The 14,785-nt window shown below is 38.9% G+C and overlaps 1 protein-coding gene across 1 annotated transcript; it reads right to left on the reverse strand.

The window, feature by feature from the left end:
- Positions 1-314: 314 nt before the first annotated feature.
- FAM98A (family with sequence similarity 98, member A) lies at positions 315-13,270 on the reverse strand (the record flags this gene model as incomplete). The annotated part of the gene is given in 8 exon segments (XM_010073312.1): positions 315-637; positions 640-1,233; positions 2,448-2,615; positions 4,802-4,918; positions 5,858-5,938; positions 8,350-8,534; positions 11,404-11,538; positions 13,122-13,270. Coding segments are annotated over 8 exon segments (1,588 nt in total), but the record flags the coding sequence as incomplete, so codon positions are not given.
- Positions 13,271-14,785: the final 1,515 nt, after the last annotated feature.

A 14,785-nucleotide genomic window follows, 5' to 3' on the forward strand; every position in this document is an offset into this window, starting at 1 on the left:
GTGTGATTAAAAGAAGAGGCCAGCAAGCCAAAAAGCAATACCCAGAACTGGTTTTAGAACATGTAACTGAATAATGATTAGAGGGACAAATGCAGAAGTTCTGTTGGGTATTAGAACAGACAAATTTGACCAGGCAGGTCTTGATATTTCTCTAAATCAAAGCGGAAGGCAAACGCAGCAGGTAGTTTCAGAACAAAAGTGTTTTGAGCAGAGGGAATCAGTCCAACATCTAAAAAGCAGGGCTATTAGTTGACGTTTAGGGTGCAGTCATGACGCTTTTAATTCAGAGAGCTTGGGAGGTGGGGGAGAGGAGAGGTCTACAGAAGGTTTTACTTTGCTCAATGCAAAACATCCCACCCCAAGAGATTCTACCTGCCACACACAAACCTGTACTAATTCAAGCAGTGATTAAGCCAGACCTCTGACACCAGGTTTCTATTACGTGAGCTCTGACAAAGCAAAAAAGTTTTTAGCAGCCTCAGCTCGTGAAGTGTCTTCCTTGTCCAAAGCCAGACTGATTATACTGATAACCTCCATGCTGGAAGTGCTGCTCAAACTGCCCCCCTTGATTAAAGTTCTGTCCACCTCTGCCTCCCCAGCCTCCTCCTTGACCTCCGCGGCCACCACGACGCCCCGCCACCCCCCCCCTCCTCCGCGGCCACCCCCTCGGTCACTGTGGGACCCACCATCTTGGTATCTGTTGTCTTGCTGGTAGCCACCACCACCCCCTTGGTAGCCACTTCCTGAATATGAAGATGACTGGTAGCCACCATAGCCTCCTCCTTGGTAGCCGCCACCACCACCACCACTGTGGTAGCCACCCGTTTGAAAACCTGCATCTCTGTAGTTGCTCTCCCTGTAGCTGCCATCCTGGTAGCCACCACCTCCACCATCTGTCCAACCTCCTTGCAGCTTGTTTCCTCTTCCGCCTCCTCGGCTGCCATGATCATAACCACCACGTCCTCCTCGTCCCCCTCGGTCATGGTTTCCTTGTTCGTGACCTCCTCGCCCTCCATATGATGAGTCATAGCCTCCTCTTCCTCCTCGGTCGTGACCCCCATGGTCATAACCTCCTCGCCCTCCGTAAGAGGATTCATAGCCACCTCTTCCTCCTCTGCCACCACCCTGCTGTGGACCAGCCTCTGGTCTTTTCTGCCACGGTGGCATCTCAGGAGGTGGCGGTTCAATTTCATTGGGTCTTCCTCCTCTGTCAGGCACTCTACCCATTAGCACCTGCAAAGGGAAAGGGAGAACTGCTGCAGGACTTGTAACACCTCACAGAAGAGTCACACTTACTGATACAAGCCACTCAAGGGTTCTTAAATCCAGAGGATTTCATCAAGGCAAACTTTTGTATGTTTGAATGTGACAGATCATAGAATCACAGAATGGTTTGGGTTGGAAGTGACCTTAAAGATCATCGAGTTCCAACCCCCCTGCCATGGACAGAGACACCTCCCACTAGGTCTGTCTCCTAAAAAGTGCTCTAAATTGCTGTAGAAGCCATTGCTTAACATGTGATATCTTTGGTAAACCAAGTGCAAAGATTTTTATTTTTCACTAAGGACATGCACAGACAAATTCACAAACCAACAAACAGGTGTCAGACAGTGCTGACCAGAGTTGAGTAAGACTCCAGAAGGTCTTTAGCTGTCCAAGGATGCTGTGACATTAAGAATTTAGCACAACTTCAAATGGGACAGGACACTTGCATTGCTTCATGTTTTAAAGTGATATAACAGAAAAACTTAAAATAGAACCAGGTTAGTTTGTTACTTTATGTTACTGTCCTGGAAAACATTTAATATTGATAATGGAGATAAGAGGATATGGATCAGCAGCAGGGCAGTATTGCATTCCTACAAAAACATACATACAGTCTCATGCTAGTCACACTGTCTTCCCACTTAATTTCTTTTACATTCCACACTCCAACTACACCAAAAAAAGGTGTAAAAATTATTTGGGGTGAAGGGAGTGGTCCTATCAGCACACCACCATTCCATCCTAGATGAACTAGAATATTACCTGAAATACAATTGGTACCCAAAATGGAGAAAGCATGCATGTACACCCACAAATTTTAAAGTCTTTTCCAACCTTAATGATTCTATGATTCTATGCAGGTGTTGTTTTAGACACAGTGACAGAATTAGGTAACAGCAGTGTAATGACATTAGTAATTCTGATAAGACAGAGCAGGCCTTCTCCTATTGAAAGTAATCAAAGATATTTCAGCAATTTTTTTACTGCCCCTAAGCAGGGGCACTCTGAACCTGAACAGTTCCCATTACGTACTCTGGAGTATGCATCAGTGCGTTAACACCAAGTTACTTATCCTTTATTTCCAAATGCCACTTGCAAAAAAAAAAAAAAGTAGGATTTATTACTACATTCAAGTTACTTAAATATTCATAACAGAAGAAGCCCTTTGTCACCAGAGGTACCTTATTAATGGCACATGCAGTCTTCTCTCGGATGGACCCACTGCTTGTTCTCATAATCTTTGACAGATCCTGACGAGCTGCCAAGAGATTTGCAACAGAAATAGTGCACTTAGTAGATAAGAGGGCACGTTTTGGCTGGTAGACTTTAGCCAGTTTTTCTGTTTGACTCTGTTGGAGAGAAGAAAAACAAAAGCCAGTCAGGTAAAGTAATAGGAAAGCAATGGGATACCTCAGCAAAAGAATCAGATCAACACTGAAGAACAAAACACCACTGCAAATAGAACAAAAATTAATCTGAGCTGGAAATGAGATCCTACACGTCACCCTTGCCTTGTATGCAATCTCTCTTCCTCTAGTGTCTTTTGGCATTAACCATCCTGGCTTTTTTCTATCATCTCAGAATCGTGACAGCAGTTTTCCAACCGACAGACACAACGGTAATCTGTGCTTCCAGCCCTGAGTTGATACTTGAGTTACATCTGTCTTCAGTTATCAACAGAGTAGACTGTGTGATGCAGTCAGGATAAACCAGATCGCAATCTGCACGCAGACAAACGGGCTGCTTTTTGTCTGGACCCCAGATGACAGCAGTGGGGACAGGTAAACCAGGTTTTCCAACAAATCCCTTAACAGGGAAAGAACTCAGGAGCAAATTTTAAAATTCTATTTTCCATCTAAAGGCAGAAAACTGGAACTGTGAATAACTGAGAGTATGTATTTCCAAGTGACTCAGTGGTAAGATTTTAGAACCAAAAGTTTCTACTTTTGTATTACAGGTTGAACAGGGTTTATTCAAAATGAAGGAGAATATCTATGTCATCTACTTGACGCTGGCTAAAGACAGGAGAAGCAATAGTATTCACCAAGGCAGCAGTATGTTTTTCCCTGGAAAGTCTGACTGAGCTCTGAGAACAGTATTTTGCTGCTATGATATTCTTTTAGGTGAAACTTGAAAGTTTTCAACTGAAAAACCCCATAATAATAAAGTTTTTACTGGTGTTATCTGAAGTAACTACTTAGTTATACTACTGTATTCTGATAGTTTTCAAATTTTAAAATTAAAAAAAAAAAACATCATGCATGGTAATTTTTATTATTTTACCATCATGCATATTAAAGCACTGCTAAAAGTTACCGTTTAAACACGTCTGCAATTCCAGAGCCACGTTCTCCAATTTTGTATTGTTATGGTTCTAACAAATTTACATTTGCACTTCAATAGATACAAAAAATTTGTAGTTTTTGTGAGAGGATTTTATGTAGCTAGTTAGGTTCAATAGCATCTGAGAATTCTGCTAGGAAAAAAACCAAACACACAGATTTGGATGCCAAAGCTACAACACAATTAGAAGTCCCTGGGTTTTAACCTAATCCATACTTTCGCCCATTTTCAGCCACTATTAAAATATTCAAACAATCAGATAGTTCTTCAATCATCTCTAAAAAACCTGAAGAATACAGGTTTAAGAAAAAGGACACCAGAATTCCTCCTCAGGTGATGAAAGAGGAAAGGGGAGAGGTCACATTTTATTATTAAAATACAGGTGCTTTTGGAATAAATCATTTATCAAGAAAAAACACTTGATGATTCATGTGTCACAGTTTAACACTAACAACTCCGTTTCAAACACTGCCAGCAGCACAATTAAGACCATGTTAGCAGATCTGGTTTAGTCCTAGAAAATAAATGATATTACTATTTTTTAAATCTTGTCATTCTTTTTTCACTATGAAATACAGGAATTAGGGAAACCATCTAATTATTTTTAAAAGCAGAATATGTGCCAGATACTCAGAGAGAACAGACGGCATGTCACAGCCACTCGCACGGTTCAAAGACAAAAGCAGCACACAAAGTATTACCCTGTCTATGAGGTAAGAGAACAAGTAGTGCCTTAGCAGCTTTTCTCATGTGCATCTGGGGAGTTGTGCTTGCAGACACTTTTGAGTTAAGGAAATCTGATCACTGTGGACAGCACAAAGGTAGTTAAGGGATGGTCAACAGGAAGATGCTTTTCTACCATCACACAGACACAGCACTTAGTGATTCACGTTACGGTACTCTGAACACAAATGGTTGGACCAGTAATCTCTTACTATTTTTTCCAGTGGCCTATTTAACTGTATGTTTCGGCTTTGGTGTATAGTTACACATGGTCTACCTTCTCATTTTACAATCCAACAAATCCGTTTTAAGAAAAACTTTTTAGTCATCTTACATTGTCATAAACTTCTTCAGAAACTCAAACCAAACCCAGACAACTCCTGTGGTTATTTCTTACTCACAAGGGATGAAACAATGATTATTAGAAAGCATCACCATCAAGCAGGACTTCACAACAAGTTGTTTGTACCTTAGCTCTATCTGACCAGCCAAAGGACTGCACAGTAACATCCAAACGTTTCACTAACAGTTTTCTTCGGACTTCGTATTCGTTGACTATGGCTTGATTAATTGCTTCAATTTTTTCCTGAAACAAAAACAAAACACAACTGAGATAATAAACTATGTGGATGGAAGAGTAAGACACACAGAGATATTAAGCAGGGTTTAAGGCCACACTTACCTACATTGTCAAATGGGCTTACAGCAAGCTATGCCTGCTGACACTATTTTCCTGAAGGCTTCAAATGCTCTGTTATCCTCACATTCAGCCTTCTACCATTTCTAAGAGCATAGTTGTCTGCTTTTCACAAGGGATGTAAAAACTGCACGTGCTGCTGAGGCATTTCTGAACACCCACCAGGTGTTGAGAAGCAAAAGTGAGAAAATACTACATGCAACAAGCTGAAGGAGATGCAAGGACATACGCAAGTCCTAGGGACCAGGGTGTCCTCACCTTCTTAAAAAGTAGGAAGCTTAAGGACAAAGATAGAGCAAAGACAGAGGACTAAAAGTAAGTAAAGTACTGTAAGAGGATCTTGATTAAAGCACAATCTGCATACAGACAAGAGCACAAAGTGCCCTACAGGGAAAAGCCCTCACTAGAAACACACCTGGTAGCAGACAGTGGTCTAGTCAGAGCCCCACAGGTTAGCTGAAAAGAAGTCACAGGAGGGGATGTGACACCATCTCAGCAAGGCTAGGTCACACAGACAGTGCTGGCAAGGGGCAGGAGAGGAAGGCTTAAGCTGCTATGCAAGCACGCAGCTCAGCACCACCACCGTAAATCTCCTTTATTTTGGAAAACTTCTGCCTGCATCTGGACGCACAGATTCATGAGCCCAAGATCTTATCAGCTGCTGAACATTCATTGTACCAACATATATGTAAAATACTGCAAGAAATTGTCTTCTCATCCTCAGAAAGAGATGAGAAAAATCATTTTACAACACCACACACAGAATTAAGATCAATACTTTATACACCTGAGAAAGGAAAACAGGCCCTAATACCTGGAACTACTTACCCAGTGAGCTGGTCCCAGTTGTTTCTTCAATAGAGGTTTTCCAACATGATTAGGTGGAACCTTTGCTAGGGTTTCCTTAAGCTGTTAGGAGACATATAAAAATATAAGCATTGGGTAAAAAACCCTTGCTTTTCAAGATTCAAATTACAATTACTCTTGGACAGTCACAGGCATGACAGAGTAACCTCCAATATCAAGCTGTTTTCTCTGGGACAGAGAACCAAGCACACTTCTTTTTTTGGAAAGTAACTATTTTTATATTTCTGGTAGGCTTGGCTATAATTATTTAAAAATTAAGAGAAGGGACTATAGAGTAGATCTACAGTTAAAATAGAAAGATTCTATGAGGTACAGCTCCCCTTGAAGACAGAGGGATCATTCTACAAATCATCTCTAACTCAGAAAAAAGACCACACTTGTATCAAAAAGGTTCCATTAAGACTATGTAAAATATAACATGACCTACAGAAGGACCCCTCTTTACAATCAAAAAGAGGAAATGTTCAATATGAAAATGTAAATTCAACTTGCATTTAAAAAGTTTGGGCACAACTTAGGTTCTCTTTCCCATCTCAAAATTTCTGAGGACTTCGGGGGAAGAAATGGAGTAGCAGCAACAAAAACTTGGATGAAAGCAGGGTGGAGTTATGAAACTTCACTTTTCCACTGCTGCAAACCACATTTTTCAGCTTCCTTGGCTGCTCATTCCAGCAGTTCATTTAACACGCTCAGTGACCTGGTTTTCCAAAGGTGCTGAGCCCTGTTTGTTTAACTTGAAGATTTTAAAACCAAGTGCTTTCAGAACAGCAAAGGTATTCTGAAGGTTCTTTCAGGTATCAGCAGTTTCTTTTTGAAGGTGGTGGATTATTAACAAAGAGTCAATTAAACGAAGATCCTCCTCCAAAGTGTACTATGTACGTGTGAAGGAAAAGGTAGCTTGACTTTTAAATGCTAGATCAGAATATTGCCATTCTAAGACTCACTTTTTAAAAATAGTAAAACTTTAGGGTGATCTCCTGTTATCATCTTACACTCAAGAGTAAAATTTTCACTCTGTTATTTAACTTTTTGCATTTTGCTCAACTTTGTGATGTATTTTCATTTACAAAGTGAAATAAGTTCTTCAGTTACCAGTCAGCTTTCTCCTTCTCAAACACTACCAACATTTGAAGTGTTCAGAGTGTGAGAACTGCATCTACACAAAAAAACCCTGTAGGTTAGAAATTCCTGATGTATTTTATTGAGCTATAAGGACTGTTCAGGTTTTTTTTAGTATAAGCACCTACGGATATAAACCACTGCAATAACATTCATTTAACCTTGCTAGACAATGTAAAAGAAAGTCAATTAGTAAAACATAACAGTATTCCCAAATTAAAAATATTTTTATCTACTTTGTATTCTGGATTTTTACAGTCTCTTTCACCAGCAAAGCTTGCTAGCATTGTGCATTGTTACAAATATTTTCTACCTTTTATAGAAAATGGAAGCACAGATTTCTGATGTATCTATTTAATGCCCATGACACTGGCAAAACCAGAAAACAAAATGCTTCCATTCTACACCTTGGACTTCTGCTGGAAAACCATCCTCCTCTTCTCAAACCGGTCAACTGAAACTGAATTCTTGCAGAGAAATGAAAGACTATTTTCAGTTGCTTGGATTTGTTTAAGTAAAACACAACTAAAAGGCTAGTCAAAAAACTTCTGTGAAAGTATTTTGGGGAGCTTCGTGACCATATTTGTTCCTTTAAGTTCACAAAGGTTCTCTTCTGCCCTTCTGCTCTCCCCTATCCTGCAAGTTCAGTTACTTAATGTAACTTTAAAGCTTTCTGTCCTGACCTTTGGTCTATGCACTGGACAGTCCGTTCCACTTCATTTCTCTGCTTTATAAAAATTACTCAAGCAAAAGTGAATTTCTTAAAAAAAACCCCACAATAATCCAGAGAATGCACACATGTAAAAGAACAAACAAAAAAAAAAAAAAAAAAAAAAAAAAAAAAAAAAAAAAAAAAAAAGGAACCACAAGAACGGATGAAGCCTTGGGGAAAAGGTGTAAACTTGACTTTAGTTATGCCACCTTTTAACCTAAACATTTTAAAAACTGTAGGTTCCTGTAAAAAATTTTGTAGGTGTATTTCTTGGAATACTTTTCTGCTTAACAACATTCTTCCTAAGGCCTAAGCTCAGCATTTTCCATGTCTTCTGCAACAGGTGATGACATTAAAACCTAGAGCAGAGTAAGAAACACCTCGCCCCAGAAGGCAATGATAGCAGTAGTCCCTGACCCCGTGCCTTGGCGTGGAAAAAGCCTTTAAATTCATTTTCAAAATCCTGACCCTTGGCATACTCACTCAGTAAACCATGTTAACTTCCCTTCACAATTCAAACACTGGAGTTTCACAAGAGGCAAACTTCTCCTTCATAGCAGAACTATTTTCCATCAAAACAGTAACATCACAAATATTCTAGTTTTGTTCCTTTGGATCTTACTTTTTTTTCAATTCCACTGAAGAACTGGAACATCGTTATGTTGGCTGGAGGCTTGGACATGCCTAAAGCAATACATATGCCTTTCAGCTCCTGGAAGACTTCACTGCCACCTCCTTCCTGTGCTTTTTTAGGAGGGGAGTTCACACACAGCATTCTGGCAGCTTCCAGTTCTGAGATGAGGTATGCTGGGGTAAGAAAAATCAAATTTCAGCATCAGATATAGCCGAGTTAAATTATTTTAGAACCAGTGAGAACTCGAGTGCTTACAATCAAACAAATGTGCAAACGGACTGTTTTAGCAAGAGTTAGGGCTACAGTTTTGGTATCCACAGAGTGCTCCTACTTCTAATAATCACTGAGCCCAATGCTAGAAACACAACAAACAGGAAAGGTTTAGTACAGCCAAGCAAAGCCTGGAAAAAATCCCTATGATTCCAACAGGTATTAATCACGGAGTTCAAAAGACCACAACTCTTTTCCTTCAGGCTTTGCCCAGCAAAGACAGGAGACTAGAACACGGAAATAAGCAAGATGGGGGACTGGTACATGCGCTTTCAGCTAGCAAGCAAGCAATACTGGAGGCTCTAGGAAACCAAGCAAGGAAATGAGTAGAGAAGTGAAATGTTGGATGATCTCCTCTACTTCTCCAGGCAAGATGCAGAGTGGAAAAAGAACCCCACTTTTAAAAGTACTATTGAGAATTCAGGTTTATAATAATTCCAGAAAGGAAGGAAGTAACTGATGAAATAGAAGCTAGGATGCCTGCAGTGCTCTTCAACATCAGAACTGCACGAGTCTAGCATCCCATTGTAACTCCTTTATCAAACAAACAAAAAAGTTATTACAATCACATAATTTCTGAACGTGGTCTGCACCCAAAAGTTCAGCCTTAGGTGTAGGCTACAGTGATAATAAATTTAGCACATAGCTTTGGCTTGCAATTGTTACAACTTTAAAGCTTGACGTGAAAAACATGCACAGGTTTAACAATATTTTTATCATGACTTATACTGAATGACCGTAACAACAACATAAATAATTATTTCTAAAAATAAGGATTTAAAAATATATACTGACAGATATAGATAAAGACAGACTTGTGAGCAGGGATGTAAACCCATGGATACACAAAAGCAGCTTACTACCTATATTGTCAAACAAAGCATTTTAATGATCTCTAGAATTTCTTCTAGATCTCTAGGATGTCTTCTGATAAAGACACAGAACACCTTATAAATTATAAAATTCTTAAAATATGTAAAGCAGTGAGGAATCCTTTGTAAGTTCTTTCAACAGTACTTTATACAGATTTTTCTTCTATTCAACTTTCAATTATTTACACCTCGTTAGGACCTCCTGAAAAAGAAAGTAACAGCAGAATTTTGTTTCAAGAATCCAGAGATCACATTCAAGCTACCTTCAACCTCCTCTGCCAAAGGCTGAAATTTTTACATCTATCACTGTGAGACATCAGTGTACTCCAGATAGTGATTTTTTGCAGACCTTTTCTAAACCTACCTGAAAATCTTGTCCTTTCTATTTTTGCAGATGCCAGTACTTAATATTCCATTCCAGTGACGCTGCACACCAAGACAATCCTAACTACTTATGTTTATTTGGTGCTTTCCTCTCCCAGCAACACTGCTACATCCTCCAACTGATGTAAACTGTGCTGCATTTTGTTAAAATGTAAAATACTCTGGCATTCCATTAAGAGGGTTATTCTGTTTTTCCTGAAAAAAATCTGGTTTTATAGCTCACATACACCAGGATACCTAATAACTTAGCTTAACGTAGGTAAAGAAAGCTATGCTGAAGTTTTAGGTATTCCTATCATGGTACACACAAAAGGAGTTTGGCATCCATTTCAATTCCACATTTGACAGTAAACACAGTACTCCTGCCAGACGGGATACCAGGGTTCAGCTTCTGAACGTGGCCTTATATTACCAAAATGTACATCCCAGGGGACCTCTGGGATAAACTGTGTGTCACAGCCAAGCCAAATTTATTGAATGGCTCGGCTTACAGAGAATAAGCTGAAGGGCAGATTGAGCTACAAAGTATTTTAAATGCAATAATTACCTCACTCCATCTGACATTTTTTAACATACCATCAAAACTCATTCAGATTAAGCCTTACTGCTCATCTGTCTCCTAATGATGAAATACAGGAACCTACTCTGGAATTATTTCTGCCCTCTCACCTGAGAACTAAATTTCTGTTCTGAAAAGTTAAAGAAACCAGCAGCAATTGAGGAAACAAATAAAACATTACTTTATACTGAATTTAAGATCAGATTAAAATTAGTATTATAATTTCTAACTCTGACACTTGTAAAAAATATTTTTTTTTTTAATGTGTATCAACATTACACTTTTTCACAATTTAAGTACTAATTTTTTCTCCTCTAACATTTCCTAAGCAGGAATAAAACCAATTTAGGTATTGAGACCTCCTGTGTGAAAAAGGAAGGGGAAGACATCACCGTTACTACTGCTAATTTCTTTTCAATCATCAGAAAGCAACATAGAAGCTATTTACTACGGGAGATGACCAAAAGAACTAGGAGTTGGGATAAAACATTTTCTCTTTTTCACAATTCCAGTTGTTGTCAGAGTGTAGGAAAATGCAAGTCTTATTGCACCTTGCTAGTAATCATGGTGGGGGCTCCAAAATGAGAATGCATCTGATGTTAGCGGTCATTTTTACAACCCTTCTCAACAAAGTTCAGTGGCTAAATCCTGGCACTATTTTTCCTTCTTCAGAGTACCTTTTGAGAAGTGGTAGGACAGGCTTCTTGCTAGTGAATGTGAAAAAGGTCAATACTCAAAGTATTTTCTATCATATACTAGCTATAAAGTGACTGGTAAGTTTATGAGAACCAGAAATACACTATTTTGACACTGTAAATTGCAGGGAAAAACAATTCATAATTTTAGGTCACTGTTTCTACTCATTGTAGTAAACAAAACAGTATTTCATTAACTGTAAGAAACAACACTGATTCTTGCACAAAAGCAGATCTGCTGGCAAGTGCCCTTTCCACTTACTAAGCAGTAAGAGACAGTTCTTTTGATTATGAAGGCGTTTTGTCACATCTCCTGACGTTAACGATGCGTATGGACAGTTCATTTCAGCCAGCAACCCACTCATTTCGAGTTGAAATTCTTCTGCTTCGCTTGGACCTTAGAAGGAAAAGAATAATAATTTGTTTACATCTAATATATACACACATAGGCTATGATTAGAATGAATTAGCTCTTTAAAAAAAAAAAAAACAAACCCACAAATAATGCTTTGCTCCAATCGCTACTTAACATTAAAACCCTGCTTTAACAGAAGCGTTCTTTGGGTTTCTCAAAGGCACAGCACCATCTATTTGGAGCCATGCTATTCCTCATTATTGTAAAATGACATTTCACTGTCAGCTTTTCCCAGCTACAACAGCCAGCCACCAGCAACTTCTACAATGAAAAGTGCCATTACAAACATCACAAATTTTACAGGGGCATTTTAAATATCAGCTAACTGTTCCCACTACGAACGTATTAGATAGTTCTGATATGAATAATGTGGTTTATGAGCTCTCGTGTTTTTATTACTTCTCCCTGTAAGCTCACATTTGTCAATTGATCTTATTTCATACCAATATCCTCTAAAAATAATTCACGTAAGACAAAGCTTTGACTGACATTTGTGTCCAAAATTACTGAAACTCATCTGAACTTGTTAAGCCAAGTTATGCAAAAAATAGTGATAAATGAGAGGTAACGTTTTTTCCGCTTTTCAAAAGGGACCTCAACCCAAGATGTCTGTTATTTCTAAATTCAAGTCACACAAAAAGAAGGTGGGACTTGATGATACGACAGATAAATTGTTTCTATCCCTGTGTTTAGAGAATTTCACATAGGTGTTACAATACTTCTGGATTGTATTTTTTACACAAAATGTATAGTAGGAACCTTATACTACTACAAGAGGTGAGATGCTGTATTGTTACAGAGAAAAGGAGTCAAATACACTCAAAGAAGAAGGGAGAGATATGTCAAAACCAGAAAGAAAGTGGAAAAGAACAGCTGCTGAAAGGCAGCAATCTTTGGCCCCTGGGCAGATTGCAAGTTCAGTTCATGAAGGCATTATGAGTCAATATACCGGCATTACTCAGAAGTACAGGTCATCATACCAATTGTTAAATTAGTCATGTACAATGTCATGACTAGTTGACTGAAAATAACATTTTTGGAAAACTAAGGTCTGCTACCTCTACCAAATCGATAAACAAACATCTTCAGGCTCCTTCTCCCACGAGTGTTTCATAAAGAGGGAAAAACACATAGTAAGCACAGAGTTAAGGTAACTAACAATAAAAATATAGTTACTGTAGTGATGAGAAGGTTTCCTTTAACAGTAGGTATTTCTTACATTAACATTACAAACAGAAGCACTGAAATAAAAGTATTCTCATGATCTATTTTAAAAAACCCATTAATGTTTCCTTAAATCCATCTAGGAACTTTAAAACAAACCTCTATGGTTGAGCAATTAAAAAAAAAAATCTCTTTTCAGAAGAAAGACCATTTGATCCTCACTATTATTTCAACCTCTACTGGTCCATTAGACAACATTGAAGGTGGAAAGCATCCAAAATCTGACAGCGTGCAGATGATACTCCCTGGTACAACAGATTTAGCAATTATCAGCCTAAATCTTTCCGGCACGCAAGAATACACATTAAGTGCACGTTTGTGCTAGAGTTATGGCTACTTACTGTTAGTTGCCTGCACATTTTCCTCTAGTTTACAGAACAGCCGTAACTCGGATACCAACCAAGCACAGAGTTTGGTGAATTCAGGGGAACTGGCTCCACGAGAGACTGCCTGAGCCAGCGCTCCGTCATCTAACAATGGACCTTTGTAACTGCCAAGCAAAACAAAAGCACAGTTTATTAACTGATGTCCTGTGATAGATTCATTTGATGCTGTGTGCGTATTGAGAGCTAAACCCTCATCACATCTGCAAGGCTGAACATCAAAACTGGTAAGATTCCTGCACTGAACTGTAAGAAAAAGCATATTGAAAACATCTGAGTAAAACCAGCATATTTCCACATGTATTAGCTTACTGCCAAAGAGACTGTGTCACAAAGCACCATCATCAAAGCTTTCATCCCGGAGAACATTATCACATACAGCTGCAACTTCTCTGCCTCTATCTCTTGAGGTTGTTACTTACAATATACCCATCTAGGGCAACTGCCATTCCAAAGTATCATTCTTGAACACTGCTTTACAGTATCTTGAATAATTACTGCTGAATTAGTGCATCTTTTTGTTCACTTCCCATCATGTATTAAAGGGTTACATTGTTTTCAGGACATGTGTGTGCTGATGCCTTGTCAGGAGGAGGAAGAGTAGGGAGAGCGAGACAACTGCCTTATTAACCAGGCAGAAGCATAAAGTCAGAACTTACCAGAGTATTTAAGAAAAAATGCACAGTATTATTTTGATATGCTGGACCCAAAACAGACACCTGAGAGTGCACATAATCAACTGAAATCCCTCTTTCAAACTTCCTGGTAAGGTCATCCCCTATGCCACAGCAACCCAGTAAATCCAGTCAACTCTTGGCAAACCTCAGAAATAATAATAATAAAAAAATTATCTCAAGGAGCAAATTAAAATGCTGTTCTCCACACTTTGCTCTTGTGCTTAACATCAGACGTAAAGGGCTTGGTTTTCACTGTATCAGCTTGTTACTTCATCCAACCAAAACGAAGAAGCCACACTTGAAAATAACTTTTTACCTCCGAGAACAGCTCAATGAGCAACACGGAGTTAATCTACTGGCAGCTGATGGGAAGCTGTAATCTGATGTAGTACATCCCTACCACAGTACCACAGCAGGCCAGACAGTTCCAACAGGCTAATTAGAGCGAATTTAAGTCCCGTCCCACAGACGTGCCAGACCTACGCATGCATATGGGATTCAGAATAGAAACAACCACTAGATCATAGTAGAAGGGAAGTGATGACAAGCTTTTTGCTTCGGTAGGATCTGGATTTAAGTCACTGGTCATGTCAGAGGCCCCTTTTCTAGAATTTTTCTTTGACAGCTTTATCTCTGATAATTATGACGTCAGCTACACATCTATTTGGCCAGTAATCCAACTTGCAGATTCCTGAATGCAAGCAGCTTTTTTCCTTCCATTCCTGACAACGGCACATGTTCTAGAGCTCCACTCCTCTTTCCGCAGCATTATGCTGTCCAGTTTGTTTGCTTTTTCCATAGTTCAACAAACTGACTTACAAGGCAAGAGGCCACTATTGGAGCACCTTGAGCACAAATCCAAAAAGAAACAATTCTTTGATGTGCAATGCTATTAAAAAAAAAAGTAATAATAAAATAAATAAAAAAGTAAATAGTAAAAAAAAA

This window comes from Pterocles gutturalis, unplaced genomic scaffold (assembly GCF_000699245.1).
Source record: "Pterocles gutturalis isolate BGI_N339 unplaced genomic scaffold, ASM69924v1 scaffold11382, whole genome shotgun sequence".
Classification (NCBI taxonomy): domain Eukaryota; kingdom Metazoa; phylum Chordata; class Aves; order Pterocliformes; family Pteroclidae; genus Pterocles; species Pterocles gutturalis.